The sequence below is a fragment of the Trachypithecus francoisi genome, unplaced genomic scaffold (assembly GCF_009764315.1).
Source record: "Trachypithecus francoisi isolate TF-2019V2 unplaced genomic scaffold, Tfra_2.0 Lachesis_group5, whole genome shotgun sequence".
In the NCBI taxonomy this organism is placed as follows: domain Eukaryota; kingdom Metazoa; phylum Chordata; class Mammalia; order Primates; family Cercopithecidae; genus Trachypithecus; species Trachypithecus francoisi.
Window position 1 is genome coordinate 69,890,851 of NW_022681470.1, and position 15,354 is coordinate 69,906,204.

General features: G+C 44.8%; 1 protein-coding gene, 1 long non-coding RNA gene and 1 pseudogene across 3 annotated transcripts in view; 1 reads left to right on the top strand and 2 right to left on the bottom strand.

Moving 5' to 3' along the window:
• Positions 1-9,878: 9,878 nt before the first annotated feature.
• Positions 9,879-10,876, bottom strand: LOC117075215 (annotated as a pseudogene).
• Positions 10,877-11,560: 684 nt separating this feature from the next.
• On the bottom strand, positions 11,561-13,161 carry LOC117075216. Its single transcript, XR_004433881.1, has 2 exons — positions 12,790-13,161; positions 11,561-12,207 (listed from the first exon to the last, which is right to left on the bottom strand). It is a non-coding gene; the product is annotated as an uncharacterized LOC117075216 (long non-coding RNA).
• A 91-nt stretch (positions 13,162-13,252) lies between these two features.
• Positions 13,253-15,354, top strand: part of FLVCR1 (FLVCR heme transporter 1) — a 33,291-nt gene continuing 31,189 nt past the window's right edge. For both annotated transcript variants that reach the window (XR_004433733.1, XM_033196732.1), the window contains exon 1: positions 13,253-14,215. Coding sequence is in view for 1 of the 2 variants with exons in the window: in XM_033196732.1 (XP_033052623.1) it covers positions 13,478-14,215 (738 nt within the window). In the remaining variant the exon portion in view is untranslated. The remainder of the gene's footprint in view (positions 14,216-15,354) is intronic.

A 15,354-nucleotide genomic window follows, 5' to 3' on the forward strand; every position in this document is an offset into this window, starting at 1 on the left:
TCACCAGGTCCAGCCATTCGACCCTCATAATATTGGTTTCATCTCCTGTAAAATGGGTCTAAAGATATTGCTTTCACCAAGCTGTGTGTTTGTATGTGTGGTAAGTGATGAGGAGGGAGTTGAGATTAAATTAGGAATGCATGTAAAGCTTTTTGCATTGTGCCTGGCATGAATTTATTACACGCACTGATATGTTTTCAGCACATACTCTGCTTGGTGCTGTTGTGGATACTGGGGACAAACAGGTCCTTGCCCCCATGAAGAAGAGTTCTAATCTAAAGATTCATTGTAAGTACTCAGTAAGTGGTAGCTACTTTATTGGTTTTATTAAAACTTTATATTTTACATGGGGAATTTGTTGTCATTGTTTATTTTTGTTTTATTTTGGTTTTTGAGATGGAGTTTCACTCTTGTAGCCCAGGCTGAAATGCAGCGGCACGATCTTGGCTTATTGCAAGCTCCACCTCCCCGGTTCAAGTGATTCTCCTGTCTCAGCCTCCTGAGTAGCTGGGATTACAGGCATGCGCCACCACGTCTGGCTAATTTTCTATTTTTAGTAGAAATGGGGTTTCACCAAGTTAGCCAGGCTGGTCTGGAACTCCTGACTTCAGGTGATCGGCCTACCTTGGCCTCCCTGGCCTGTTTTGTTTTTCAAGACATGATCTCACTCCATCGGACAGGCTAGAGTTCTATGGTGTGATTGAGGCTTACTGCAACCTCAACCTCCTGAACTCAGGTGATCCTCTCACCTCTGCCTCCTGAGTAGCTGGGACTATAAGCATGGACCACCACAACTGGCTAATTTTTAAATTTCTCATACAGACGGGGTTTTGTCATATCGCCCAGGCTACATGGAAAGTTATTTTATTCATATATTTCTTTTCTAAGAAGAGGAGGTCTCCAGTGTTTGGTTTTTCGTTGTTTTTTTTTTTTTTTTTTTTTTAATCTTCAGGTCACTCTGGAGTGTTTCCAATGTGGAGGAAGGGGGCAAGGCAAAACTAACTGACTAACTCACTACATGGAGGAACAACTCAAGAAACAAGCTGACTCAAGAAATTACAGATCATTCATAGAGCCATTGCTGCCTTCAAAGGAGGGCAGTGCATTTTTAAAAACACATTTATTTATTTATTTATTTTGGTGGCAAGGTCTTGCTCTGTTGCCCAGGCTCGAGTGCAGTGGCATGATCTTGGCTCATTGCAACCTCTGCCTCCAGGGTTCAAGCCATCCTCCCACCTCAGCCTCCCGAGTAGCTGGAAGAATAGGTTTGTGTCACCAGGCCCCGTGAATTTTTGTATTTTTTGTAAAGACAGGGTCTCACTATGTTACCCAGGCTTGTCTCGAACTCCTGAGCTCAAGCTATCCTCCTGCTCAGTCTTCCAAAGTGCTGGGATTACAGGCCTGAGCCATAGCTCCCAGTCAACACATTTATTTACTTTTAGGAAATACAGTATAGTTCAACATAGTTCACGTGTACCTGCTTTCACTACATCTTGAGAGATTCAGGAAAGTTCTTGCTAATAATAAGGCCCAGCATGGAACTAGGATGTACTTTGCATTTGTATAACCCAGGTGGAAGAGCACACATAGGCTAAAGAAACAAACAAAAAAAACCCATAAAAAAGCAACAGGGCCCAGCCAGGGTGGAGGTATTTTAAGGCAACAAGAGAGGGAGGAAGGGGCTTCTGAGAAGCAGGGAAGAAAAAAACTTCAGAAATAAGTCTTAGAGGCCTGTTGCAGTGCCTCACTAATTCCAGCACTTCGAGAGGGTGAGGCAGACAGATCACTTGAGGTCAGGAGTTTGAGACCAGCCTGGCCAACATGGCGAAACCCCATCTATACAAAAAACACAAAAATTTGCCGGGCATGGTTGCATGCACCTGTAATCCCAGCTATTTGGGAGGTGGAATTGGGAGGTTGAACCTGTTTAGTAAATTGGGGGCTTAGAATATTTCATTTTTGGTTTACAAGGGCTTGAGTTCTCCTTGTGGCCTGTCTCCATATGGAATTTCCTCTAATTACAGTTTTCAGGAGCTATTTGATTTCTCAACTCTAAGCATACAAACCCCTTAAGACTCCTCTGTAGAGAAAGGTTGGGTTACCCACAAAGGGAAGCCTATCAGACTAACAGCAGATCTCTCGGCAGAAACTCTACAAGCCAGAAGAGAGTAGGGGCCAATATTCAACATTCTTAAAGAAAAGAATTTTCAACCCAGAATTTCATATCCAGCCAAACCAAGTTTCATAAGTGAAGGAGAAATAAAATCCTTTACAGACAAGCAAATGCTTAGAGATTTTGTCACCACCAGGCCTGCCCTACAAGAGACCCTGTAGGAAGCACTAAACATGGAAAGGAACAACCGGTACCAGCCATTGCAAAAACATGCCAAAATGTAAAGACCATCGATGCTAGGAAGAAACTGCATCAACTAACAAGCAAAATAACCAGTTAATACCACAATGACAGGATCAAGTTCACACATAACAATATTAACCTTAAATGTAAAAGGACTAAATGGTCCAATTAAAAGACATGGACTGACAAATTGGATAAAGAGTCAAGACCCATCAGTTTGCCGTATTCAGGAGACCCATCTCACATGCAGAGACACACATAGGCTCAAAATAAAGGGATGGAGGAAGATCTACCAAGCAAATGGAGAACAAAAAAAAGCAGGGATTGCAATCCTAGTCTCTGAAAAAACAGACTTTAAACCATCAAAGATCAAAAGAGACAAAGAAGGCCATTACATAATGGTAAAGGGATCAATTCAACAGGAAGACCTAACTATCCTAAATATATATGCACCCAATACAGGAGCACCCAAATTCATAAAGCAAGTCCTTAGAGACTTACAAAGAGACTTAGACTCCCATACAATAATAATGGGAGACTTCAACACCCCACTGTCAACATTAGACAGATCAACGAGACAGAAAGTTAACAAGGATATCCAGGAATTGAACTCAACTCTGCACCAAGCAGACCTAATAGACATCTACAGAACTCTCCACCCCAAATCAACAGAATATACATTCTTCTCAGCACCACATTGCACTTATTCCAAAATTGACCACATAGTTGGAAGTAAAGCACTCCTCAGCAAATGTAAAAGAACAGAAATTATAATAAACTGTCTTTCAGACCACAGTGCAATCAAACTAGAACTCAGGACTAAGAAACTCAATCAAAACCGCTCAACTACATGGAAACTGAACAACTTGCTCCTGAATGACTACTGGGTACATAACGAAATGTAGGAAGAAATAAAGATGTTCTTTGAAACCAATGAGAACAAAGATACAACATACCAGAATCTCTGGGACACATTTAAAACAGTGTGTAGAGGGAAATTGATAGCACTAAATGCCCACAAGAGAAAGTAGGAAAGATCTAAAATTGACACCCTAACATCACAATTAAAAGAACTGGAGAAGCAAGAGCAAACACATTCAAAAGCTAGCAGAAGGCAAGAAATAACTAAGATCAGAGCAGAACTGAAGGAGATAGAGACACAAAAAACCCTCCAAAAAATCAATGAATCCAGGAGCTGGTTTTTTGAAAAGATCAACAAAGTTGATAGACCGCTAGCAAGACTAATAAAGAAGAAAAGAGAGAAGAATCAAATAGATGCAATAAAAAATGATAAAGGGGATATCACCACCGATCCCACAGAAATACAAACTACCATCAGAGAATACTATAAACACCTCTATGCAAATAAACTAGAAAACCTAGAAGAAATGGATAATTTCCTGGACACTTACACTCTCCCAAGACTAAATCAGGAAGAAGTTAAAACCCTGAATAGACCAATAGCAGACTCTGAAATTGAGGTAATAATTAATAGCCTACCAACCAAAAAAAGTCCAGGACCAGACGGATTCACAGGCGAATTCTACCAGAGGTATAAAGAGGAATTGGTACCATTCCTTCTGAAACTATTCCAATCAATAGAAAAGGAGGGAATCTTCCCTAACTCATTTTATGAGGCCAACATCATCCTGATACCAAAGCCTGGCAGAGACACAACAAAAAAAGAGAATTTTACACCAATATCTCTGATGAACATCGACACAAAAATCCTCAATAAAATACTGGCAAACTGAATCCAGGAGCACATCAAAAAGCTTATCCACCATGATCAAGTGGGCTTCATCCCCGGGAGGCAAGGCTGGTTCAACATACGCAAATCAATAAACATAATCCAGCATATAAACAGAACCAAAGACAAAAACCACATAATTATCTCAATAGATGCAGAAAAGGCCTTTGACAAAATTCAACAGTCCTTCATGCTAAAAACTCTCAATAAATTCGGTATTGATGGAATGTTTCTCAAAATAATAAGAGCTATTTATGACAAACCCACAGCCAATATCATACTGATTGGGCAAAAACTGGAAGCATTCCCTTTGAAAACTGGCACAAGACAAGGATGCCCTCTCTCACCACTCCTATTCAACATAGTGTTGGAAGTTCTGGCTAGGGCAATCAGGCAAGAGAAAGAAATAAAGCATATTCAGTTAGGAAAAGAAGAAGTCAAATTGTCCCTGTTTGCAGATGACATGATTGTATATTTAGAAAACCCCATCATCTCAGCCCAAAATCTCCTTAAGCTGATAAGCAACTTCAGCAAAGTTTCAGGATACAAAATTAATGTGCAAAAATCACAAACATTCTTATACACCAGTAACAGACAAACAGAAAGCCAAATCATGAATGAACTCCCATTCACAATAGCTTCAAAGAGAATAAAGTAACTAGGAATCCAACTTACAAGGAATGTAAAGGACCTCTTCAAGGAGACCTACAAACCACTGCTCAGTGAAATGAAAGAGGACACAAACAAATGGAAGAACATACCATGCTCATGGATAGGAAGAATCAATATCATGAAAATGGCCATACTTACCAAGGTAATTTATAGATTCAATGCCATCCCCATCAAGCTACCAACGACTTTCTTCACAGAATTGGAAAAAAATGCTTTAAAGTTCATATGGAACCAGAAAAGAGCCCACATTGCCAAGACAATCCTAAGTCAAAAGAACAAAGCTGGAGGCATCACGCTACCTGACTTCAAACTATACTACAAGGCTGCAGTAACCAAAACAGCATGGTACTGGTACCAAAACAGAGATATAGACCAATGGAACAGAACAGAGTCCTCAGAAATAATACCACACATCTACAGCCATCTGATCTTTGACAAACCTGAGAAAAACAAGAAATGGGGAAAGGATTCCCTATTTAATAAATGGTGCTGGGAAAACTGGCTAGCCATAAGTAGAAAGCTGAAACTGGATCCTTTCCTTACTCCTTACATGAAAATTAATTCAAGATGGATTAGAGACTTAAATGTTAGACCTAATACCATAAAAACCCTAGAAGAAAACCTAGGTAATACCATTTAGGACATAGGCATGGGCAAGGACTTCATGTCTAAAACACCAAAAGCAATGGCAACAAAAGCCATAATTGACAAATGGGATCTAATTAAACTAAAGAGCTTCTGCACAGCAAAAGAAACTACCATCAGAGTGAACAGGCAACCTACAGAATGGGAGAAAATTTTTGCAATCTACTCATCTGACAAAGGGCTAATATCCAGAACCTACAAAGAACTCAAACAAATTTACAAGAAAAAAACAAACAACCCCATCAAAAAGTGGGGAAGGGATATCAACAGACATTTCTCAAAAGAAGACATTCATACAGCCAACAGACACACGAAAAAATGCTCGTCATCACTGGCCATCAGAGAAATGCAAATCAAAACCACAATGAGGTACCATCTCACACCAGTTAGAATGGCAACCATTAAAAAGTCAGGAAACAACAGGTGCTGGACAGGATGTGGAGAAATAGGAACACTTTTACACTGTTGGTGGGATTATAAACTAGTTCAACCATTGTGGAAAACAGTATGGCGATTCCTCAAGGATCTAGAACTAGAAATACCATATGACTCAGCCATCCCATTACTGGGTATATACCCAGAGGATTATAAATCATGCTGCTATAAAGACACATGCACACGTATGTTTATTGCGGCACTATTCACAATAGCAAAGACTTGGAATCAACCCAAATGTCCATCAGTGACAGGCTGGATTAAGAAAATGTGGCACACACACACCATGGAATACAATGCATCCATAAAAAAGCATGAATTCATGTCCTTTGTAGGGACATGGATGCAGCTGGAAACCATCATTCTCAGCAAACTATCGCAAGAACAGAAAACCAAACACCGCATGTTCTCACTCATAGGTGGGAACTGAACAATGAGATCACTTGGACACGGGAAGGAGAACATCACACACCGGGGCCTATTGTGGGGACGGGAGAAGGGGGAGGGATTGCATTGGGAGTTATACCTGATGTAAATGATGAGTCGATGGGTGCTGACGAGGAGTGCAGCACACCAACATGGCACATGTATACATATGTAACAAACCTGCACGTTGTGCACATGTACCCTAGAACTTAAAATACAAGAAAAAAAAAAAGACTCCTTTGTAGTATATGCTCTGGACGGGGCCAGGGCTGGGAAGGAGGTCTATTTTTTTTTTTTTTTGACTCAATTCTTTCATCAGAGTTTCAGTGAGTTCCAAAGTAGTGAATGAAGAGGAAACATGTGAAGCAGTTGCACAGTTTTTTCAGAGTAAATCTGGAAATGAAGACATTAGTTCCTACAGGTGGGAGGGGTGAGCAGAGGCAGATTTACCATTAAGTTAGTATGAGGGTCTCTGAAGGCTTGTATCTCTCTCTACCTCTTTTCTTTTTTTTTTTTTTTTTTTAAAGATAAGGCCTCACTCTGTTACCTAGGATGGAGTAGCGTGATCTCAGTGGCGTGATCTCAGCCTATTGTAGCCTTGACCTCCTGGGCTCAAGCGATCCTCCCACCTCAGACTCTCAGGTAGCTAGGACTACAGGTATGTGCCACCACACCCAGCTAAATTCTGTATTTTTTTGGTAGGGAAGGGGTTTCGCCACATTGCCCAGGTTGGTCTTGAACTCCTGAGCTCAAGCAATGCACCTGCCCCGGTCTTCCAAAGTGCTGGGATTACAGGCGTAAGCCACCACACCCAACCTCATTTAAAATTTTAATTTTGATGTTAGTTTCTTAAATAACACCTCCGTCCCCAAATTAAGCCTTTAGGCTCTAAAAACCTGGATCAATTCTGGATATGGGAAGTGGGGTTGAAGAGAGATAGTACGTTTCAATCCATTCAAATTAAGCAATTAAAAATTGTAAAAGAAAGTGACAGTTTTAAAATTGCTAGTACTGGGTGGCTAATTTTGTATTTTTAGTAGAGACAGGGGTTCACCATGTTGGTCAGGCTGGTGTTGAACTCCTGACCTCAGGTGATCCATCAGCCTCGGCCTCCCAAAGTGCTGGGATTACAGCTGTTAGCCACCTTGGCCAGCCTGAATCTCATGATCTTTAAAGCCAACATGTCAACTAGCTAATGTGATAAATTAAATAATGCCCAAAGGAATAAGAACCAGATGTAACATGGAAAATTTAGTTGTGATTTGACATTGGTTATATTTAAACGCGACAGGTAAATTTTAAGCAGACATGAAAGGCAGGATCTGCCTTAGCAAATCCTCAGAGATGTTTTAGGGCAGGAAGCTCTGCTGTTGCAGAATTAAATCTCTAGTAGCTTTACACAAAAACGTACAAATAGTTTCCATCATCTTTCTGTGCCACCATAATGGTGTGCATGAATGCCAAAAAGATACCCAAATGCCAGGTTCTTATCAGGTCATGTTCCAAAGTCATGGTCTGGTTTCTAACTGCGATGATGAAGCATAGTTATATTGGTGAATTAAAAGTCATTGATGATCTCAGAGCTGGGAAAATTGTTGTGAACCTCATAGGCAGGTTAAACAAGTGTGGAGTGATCAGCTTCAGATTTGATGTGCAATTCAAAGATCTAGAAAACTGGGCCGGGCGCAGTGGCTCACACTTGTAATCTCAGCACTTTGGGAGGCCGAGGCCTGCAGATCACTTGAAGTCAGGAGTTCGAGACCAGCCTGGCCAACACGGTGAAACCCCATATCTACTAAAAATACAAAAATTAGCTGAGCATGGTGTGGGCACCATAATCCCAGCTACTCGGGAGTCTGAGGCAGGAGAATCTCTTGAACCCGGGAGGCGAAGGTTGCAGTGAGCCAAGACCTTGCCATTGCACTCCAGACTGGGTGCCAAGAGCAAGACTCCGTCTCAAAAAAAAAAAAATTAGAAAAGTGACAGAATAATTTGTTGCCATCTCACCAGTTTGGTTTTGCTGTACTGATGACCTCAACTGGCATCATGGACCGAGAAGAAACAAGACAAAAACATAGGAGAAAAAATCTTGGGACTTTTTTTTTTTTTTTTTAGGAATAAATAAATACATACAAATAAAATGTCTCAATGGAGGGAAGAATACATGTGGGAGAATTCTGATTTCCAGCCTTCTCCTCTACTCCTCCATTTCCAACTTGGTCTTTTCACAGAATAGAACCATATAGCCTCTGCTGCTCAGGTGGACCAAGTCTGGTGCTAGCAGGAGTAAACTGAAGGCAAGGCTGCCCAAATCTACCCACCTCCCCATGAAACATTACGGATTGCATATCCAATAGCATTGTTCTGGTTTGTATCTTAACCTCTGAGGCTCGTAAACTGTGGGAAACCTTTGTTCAGGGACAGCTACATCACTCCTATTAGCATCTTGGACCTTGGCTCCTGGATGCTGTCCAGGTCTCATATTGCTGAAGTCTTACTTATTCAGATCTCTCTAACTTGGCATTCCACACCCATAAAGTAGCTCAATCTCATCTTGACTCCTAGCCAAAGGATGCTCCCAGCAGTATCTTTTTTGACAGAGATTAAGGTTCATTCTATGTTATACATCCAAACATTTGATATAAATTATGACTCATGTTTAAACTGGTTAATAAGTATCTACCACTGAAGCCAGAGAAAGAAGACAAGATTAAGAAATTAGAATGGCGGCCGGTCACGGTGGCTCACGCCTGTAACTCCAGCACTTTGGGAGGCTGAGGCAGGTGGATCACCTGAGGTTGGGAGTTTGAGACCAGCCTGACCAGCATGGAGAAACCCTGTCTCTACTAAAAATACAAAAATTAGCCGGGTGTGGTGGCGGGCACCTGTAATCCCAGCTACTTGGGAGGCTGAGGCAGGAGAATCACTTGAACCCTGGAGGCAGAGGTTGCAGTGAGCTGAGATTTCGCCATTGCACTCCAGCCTGGACTCCAAGAGCAAAACTCTGTCAAAAAAAAGAAAGAAAGAAAAAGAGAAAGAAAGATATTTCCCTCCTCCTTCCCTTCCTTCTGGAAGTTTGCAAGACTTTTTTTTTTTTTTTTTTTTTTTGAGACGGAGTCGCGCTCTGTCACCCAGGCTGGAGTGCAGTGGTGCAATCTCAGCTCACTGCAAGCTCTGCCTCCCAGGTTCAAGTCACTATTCTGTCTCAGCCTCCCAAATAGCTGGGATTACAGGCACCCACCCCCACACCTGGCTAATTTTTTGTATTTTTAGTAGAGACGGCGTTTCACCACGTTAGCCAGGATGGTCTCGAACTCCTGACCTCATGATCCACCTGCCTCAGCCTCCCAACGTGCTGGGATTACAGGTGTGAGCCACCGCGCCCGGCCAAGATATTTTTTTTTTTAAGAAATAGATTGCACATGGTGGTGGGCATCTGTAATCCCAGCTACTTGGGAGGCTAAGGAGAGAGAATCACTTGAACCCAGGAGACAGAGGTTGCAGTGAGCTGAGATCATGTCACTGCACTCCAGCCTGGGTGACAAGAGCGAAACTCCGTGTCAAAAAAATAAATAAATAAAAAATAAGAAAAAAAAAGATTTCCTTCCTTCTCTCCTCCCTCCTTTTTTCCTTCCTTCCTTCCTCCCTCTCTCTCTCTTTCTCTCTCTCTCTCTTTCTTTCTTTCTCTCTTTCTCTCTCTCTTTCTCTTTTCTTTTTAATTTGGAACACAAACACTTTATTTAAATGCATATCTCAATTCCTGTGTGGCTGGCAAAAAATAAATAAAGGAGCAGGTCATGGCACAGCACTCTCATGGACCAAGTGGTCGAACCCAATATTCAAGACCCAGTGAGCAGCCAAGCTCAGTGCAACCTCCAGGCCTCTTGCTCTGACTCCAACAGGGTGAGCACACAGCCCTTGCGCACGGAGCCTTTTAAACTGTGGATGATGGAGTGGCTTGTGTCGTCCACAAATTCCTGCGTGTACTGTCCCTGAGAGCTGGTTCTGCCCAGGACCGTGATGACCCTGGTCAGCTAGACAGGCTGCACATGGCTGGTGTCCATGATGACAATGCAGCAGCAGTTGGGAGGAGAGATGAAATACATTTCTTTACAAAGGAAGTAATTATTTAAAATATTCACGGTAATTCAGTGCTCATTAGCTGTACTCAGTAAATATTTATTGAACACCTACTATGTGCTAGGTACTCGCACAAAGTACACTGGTTACAAATTCTTGAAAAATAGTAGCGGTAGCAAAAAGCAACAAAACTTTCAGCTCTGCCCTTATGGAACTCACATTCTAGTGGACAGGGAGAAAATAACCGGAAAAAGGACTGGCACAATGGCTCATGCCTGTAATCCTAGCACTTTGGGAGGCCAAAGTGAGCTGATCACTTGAGACCAATCTGAGCAATGTGGCAAAACCCCATCTCTACAAAAAATACAAAAAGCACTCAGGCTTGGTGGTCAGCCGAGAAGAGAGAGAGAGAGAGAGAGAGAGAGAGAGAGAGAGAAAGAGGCCGGGTATGGTGGCTCGGGCCTGTAATCCCAGCACTTTGGGAGGCCAAGGCGGGCGGATCACGAGGTCAGGAGTTCAAGACCAGCCTGGCCAATGTGGTGAAACCCCATCTCTACTAAAAAAAATACAAAAATTAGACAGGCATGATGGTGCAGGCCTTTAATTCCAGCTACTCGGGAGGCTGAGGCAGAAGAATCACTTGCACCTGGGAGGCAGAGGCTGCAGTGAGCGGAGGTTGTAATGAGCCGAGATCACATCACTGTACTTCAGCCTGGGTGACAGAGCAAGACGAAAGAAAGAAAAGGAAGGAAGGAAGGAAGGAAGGAAGGAAGGAAGGAAGGAAGGAAGGAAGGAAGGAAGGAAGATAACTAGAAAAAAATAAGTAAAAATATAGGACATTTTAGGTGAAGGTAAGCACTAGGAAAGAAAGAAAAAAAGCAGGGAAGGGATGTTGGCGGGGCGGGGGTCGGGGGTGGCAATTTATACAGTTTGGCCAAGGAAGACATTATAATGCACTTATTCCTTAGTTTAGAACATGTAGCATTTCACCTGTACCGAGAGATGCCTGAAATATTTCATACATGACCAAAATAATAATGTAAGAGGCAATAAAAAAGTGCAGGGTTTTAGGGTTCTAGATATCAGCACTTTTTAAGATTAAATGCATGCATGGTAAGAACTCTTGTACTATATACACCTAGTTTCAACTTCAATTTAATAACAAATTCTTTGGGGTCTCTTTCTTTCTTTCTTTCTTTCTTTTTTCTTTTCCCGAACAAAGCTTCCTAAGAAGCAGAAGGGCTGAATTTTCTCTAGTCCAGGAAGACCGCAAGGCTACTGTGCTCTGGATGTCTCATTTTTATTTTTTTGTTCCCCAGATCTCAAGACAGTGTCTGGCACATACCATTCAACACAAGTTTGGTACCTGGAACCCACTGGACCCACTGAATGTGCATGTCCAATAACTATTAACTACATGTGTTGGTCCAAGGGAGAAGCTCGAGCAAACAGATCTGCTCCATCACAGCCCGTCTCAGTCACTTCATTCAAGTCAGTGGGGTGAGGTTGAGGGGATTCCAACTTCACAAGGGCAGATTTCTCATGGATTCTCTCTCTGGTTGTACTGGAACGCTTTCTGGCATTATTCCTCTGCTGGGACAGTATGAATTTATGAAACGTGGTCCTGTCTGCCCTAAAGCCAGGGTCTCACTGAGATGGACAACGATGCTGGGGCAAGAATAAAATTCGTCCTGGGCCTGCGTACGGTACAGCGACCTTGGGAAGCCCTTGTGGAGCTGAGGGTGATGCCCACTTCTTTGTCTCCCTCATTCTGTTTCGGTGGCTCTCTCGTTCCCAGTTCCAAGCTGCCCACTTGTTAGAGAAGCCACTGCTTACCAGGCATCTGGTTTAATAAAACACAGCCAGAGCGACTGCATATTAAAGTGAATAACTAGGCACTCACAGGACACCTATAAGGTTAATGCTAAAAGTCTGAAAATAGCCGCATTCTAAGCTGACCAGCAATTATAATTACACAATATTTATGACCATACAGGACTTCTCCCACCAAGTCTGTGAAATGTCCAGATGTCCTAATTTTTTTTTTTTTTTTTGACAAGGTCTCACTCTGTCACCCAGGCTGGAGGGCAGTGTGTTGCTATCTCAGCTCACTGCAACCTCCGCCTCCCAGGTTCACGTAATTCTCCTGCCTCAGCCTCCCGAGTAGCTGGGACTACAGGCATGCATCACCACGCCTGGCTGGGTTTTTTTTTTTTTTTTTTTTCCCAAATAGATGGCATCTCAGTATGTTGCCCAGGCTAGTCTCGAACTCCTGGGCTCAAGGGAGCCTCCTGTCCGGCCTTCCATAGTGCTGAGATTACAGAAGTGGCCACTGAGCCCGACCCAGCCCTCTACTCAGAGACAACGTCAATGCGCAGGCTTAGGTTGAAGGATTAATGGTCATTAGTGCACCAACAGCCCCTACCTTTAGTGGGCACATCAGCACATTCCACGTTTAATCACAGCACCTCACAGTTGCCTCTAAGTAGTGACACTACGGAAGGACGGGAATTCCTCCTCTTGCAGTCTGAGGACTTGCGACTCTGTAACGGAGTAGATGCCAATAAACTTGCTTCCTTTACTGCGCCTTGTGACTCGCCTCCAATTCTTCCCTGCGGTAGACCCAAAAATCCTCTCTTGGGGTCTGGATCGAGACCCCTTCTTCCAGCAACACAACCCGCGGGGCCACCTCCCGCCCACCCTCAGGTGCAAGGGACCCCGGGCCACGCATTCTTCCGGGCAGGGAAACGTCAGCAAATGCTCCCAGCCCGCTTTCCTCCCCCGCCTCCCTCAGTTCGCGCCCGGCAGCTCCCCGATTGGCTCTCGCGCCGGGCAAAGGTGTGCGCTGACTGGCCGGAGGGCCGTCGTCATGCGGGACGCGCGACTCTAGGGGCGGGACCAGACAAGGGGTGACTGCTGCGCGGTGCCGGGGAGGACACCTTCACCTGTTCACGCGGCAGCGCGGATTGCGGTTCGTGGCGCGCGCTACCGGGGAAGGAGCGGTGGGCCGAGGGGGTGGAGGTGGGGTCCCAGGAGGACCGCGGGCTGTGGACCCGGGGAGCGGAGTCGGGGAGTGGGGCGGGGGAGCGAGGTGGCGCCCGGGAGCCAGGGATATGGCGCGGCCAGACGATGAGGAGGGGGCGGCGGTGGCGCCCGGACACCCGCTCGCGAAAGGATACCTCCCGTTGCCGAGGGGCGCGCCCGCTGGGAAGGAGAGCGTGGAGCCGCAGAACGGGCCCAAAGCGGGCACCTTCCCGGTGAACGGGGGCCCCCGGGACAGCCTCGCTGCCGCCTCGGGAATTCTGGGCGGGCCTCAGACTCCGCTGGCTCCAGAAGAGGAGACCCAGGCCCGGCTGCTGCCTGCGGGCGCGGGAGCGGAGACCCCGGGGGCGGAGAGCACCCCGCTGCCCCGGACGGCGCTCTCCCCGCAGCGCTTCGTGGTGCTCCTGATCTTCAGCCTGTACTCGCTGGTAAACGCCTTTCAGTGGATCCAGTACAGCATCATCAGCAACGTCTTCGGGGGCTTCTACGGTGTCACCTTGGTGCGCATCGACTGGCTGTCCATGGTGTACATGCTGGCCTACGTGCCCCTCATCTTCCCGGCCACCTGGCTGCTGGACACCAGAGGCCTGCGGCTCACCGCCCTGCTGGGCTCCGGCCTCAACTGCCTGGGTGCCTGGATCAAGTGCGGCAGTGTGCAGCAGCATCTCTTCTGGGTCACCATGTTGGGCCAGTGCCTGTGCTCCGTGGCCCAGGTATTCATCCTGGGCTTGCCCTCCCGCATCGCCTCAGTGTGGTTTGGGCCCAAAGAGGTGTCCACAGCTTGTGCCACCGCCGTGCTGGGCAATCAGGTAAGGACTGGAGTGGTAGATGAAAGATCCTTAGAAGACAGAAAATGTCATAGGCCGTGAGAACTATGGCCTGTATGGATGAACTGCCCCAGGAGGCCATAAAAGAGGAGATAAGGCCGTTAAATAGACTTCCGGACGGTCTTGGATTGAAGAGGGCTATAAATTTCTTTGTAAGGACATAATTTTCCAAACCACCTTGTCATCTTGCTTAGAAAATTACCTATAAAATAATTAACTGGGCCGGGTGCGGTGGCACACACCTGTAATCCCACCACTTTGGGAGGCCGAGGTGGGTGGATCACTTGAAGTTAGGAGTACCAGACCAGCCTGGGCAACATGGGGAAACCCCGTCTCTATTAAAAATACAAAAATTAGCCGGGCCTGCTCGCAGGCACCTGTAGTCCCACCTACTCAGAAGGCTGAGGCAGGAGAATCTCTTGAATCCGGGAGGTGGAGGTTACAGTGAGTGGAGATTGCACCTTTGCATTCCAGCTTGGGTGACAGAGTGAGACTGTGTCTCAAATAATAATAATAATAAACTGTAACCATAATAATAATAATAATTAACTGTATTGGCTTGTTTATGCCTAACATAGAGAACTTGTCAATGCAGTAATGACCAAGACTTGGGTAGGTATTATTTTTGTCACCAGTGTATTCTTTGTGAAAGGAAGGTATTGGATTCTGGGAAGATTGTTTCCATTTTGAGAGGTCATTGTGAACAGCTCCCTTTTAATGTCATATATTAGCAGTCAACACAGTGCCTGGCACATACGAAACACATAAATGACTGCTAACTAACAGTTCTGGGCTGGGCGTGGTGGCTCATGCCTGTAATCTCAGCACTTTGGGAGGCTGAGGCAGGTGGATCACTTGACCAAGGCCAGGAGTTTGAGACTGGCCTGGCCAACATGGCAAAACCAAATACACAAAAATTAGCGGCGCATGGTGGTGCATGCCTGTAATCCTAGCTACTCAGGTGGCCGAAGCACGAGAATCTACATGCTTATTGCTTTATGGTCATTTCCCTTATCTAAAAGTACAGAAGATGGAGTAGGTTGAACTATGGTTGTTTGTGTGTCCAAAACAATTTATGACTGATACTTGAGTTGGTTGCATCTGCAGGTTTGGACAGAAGC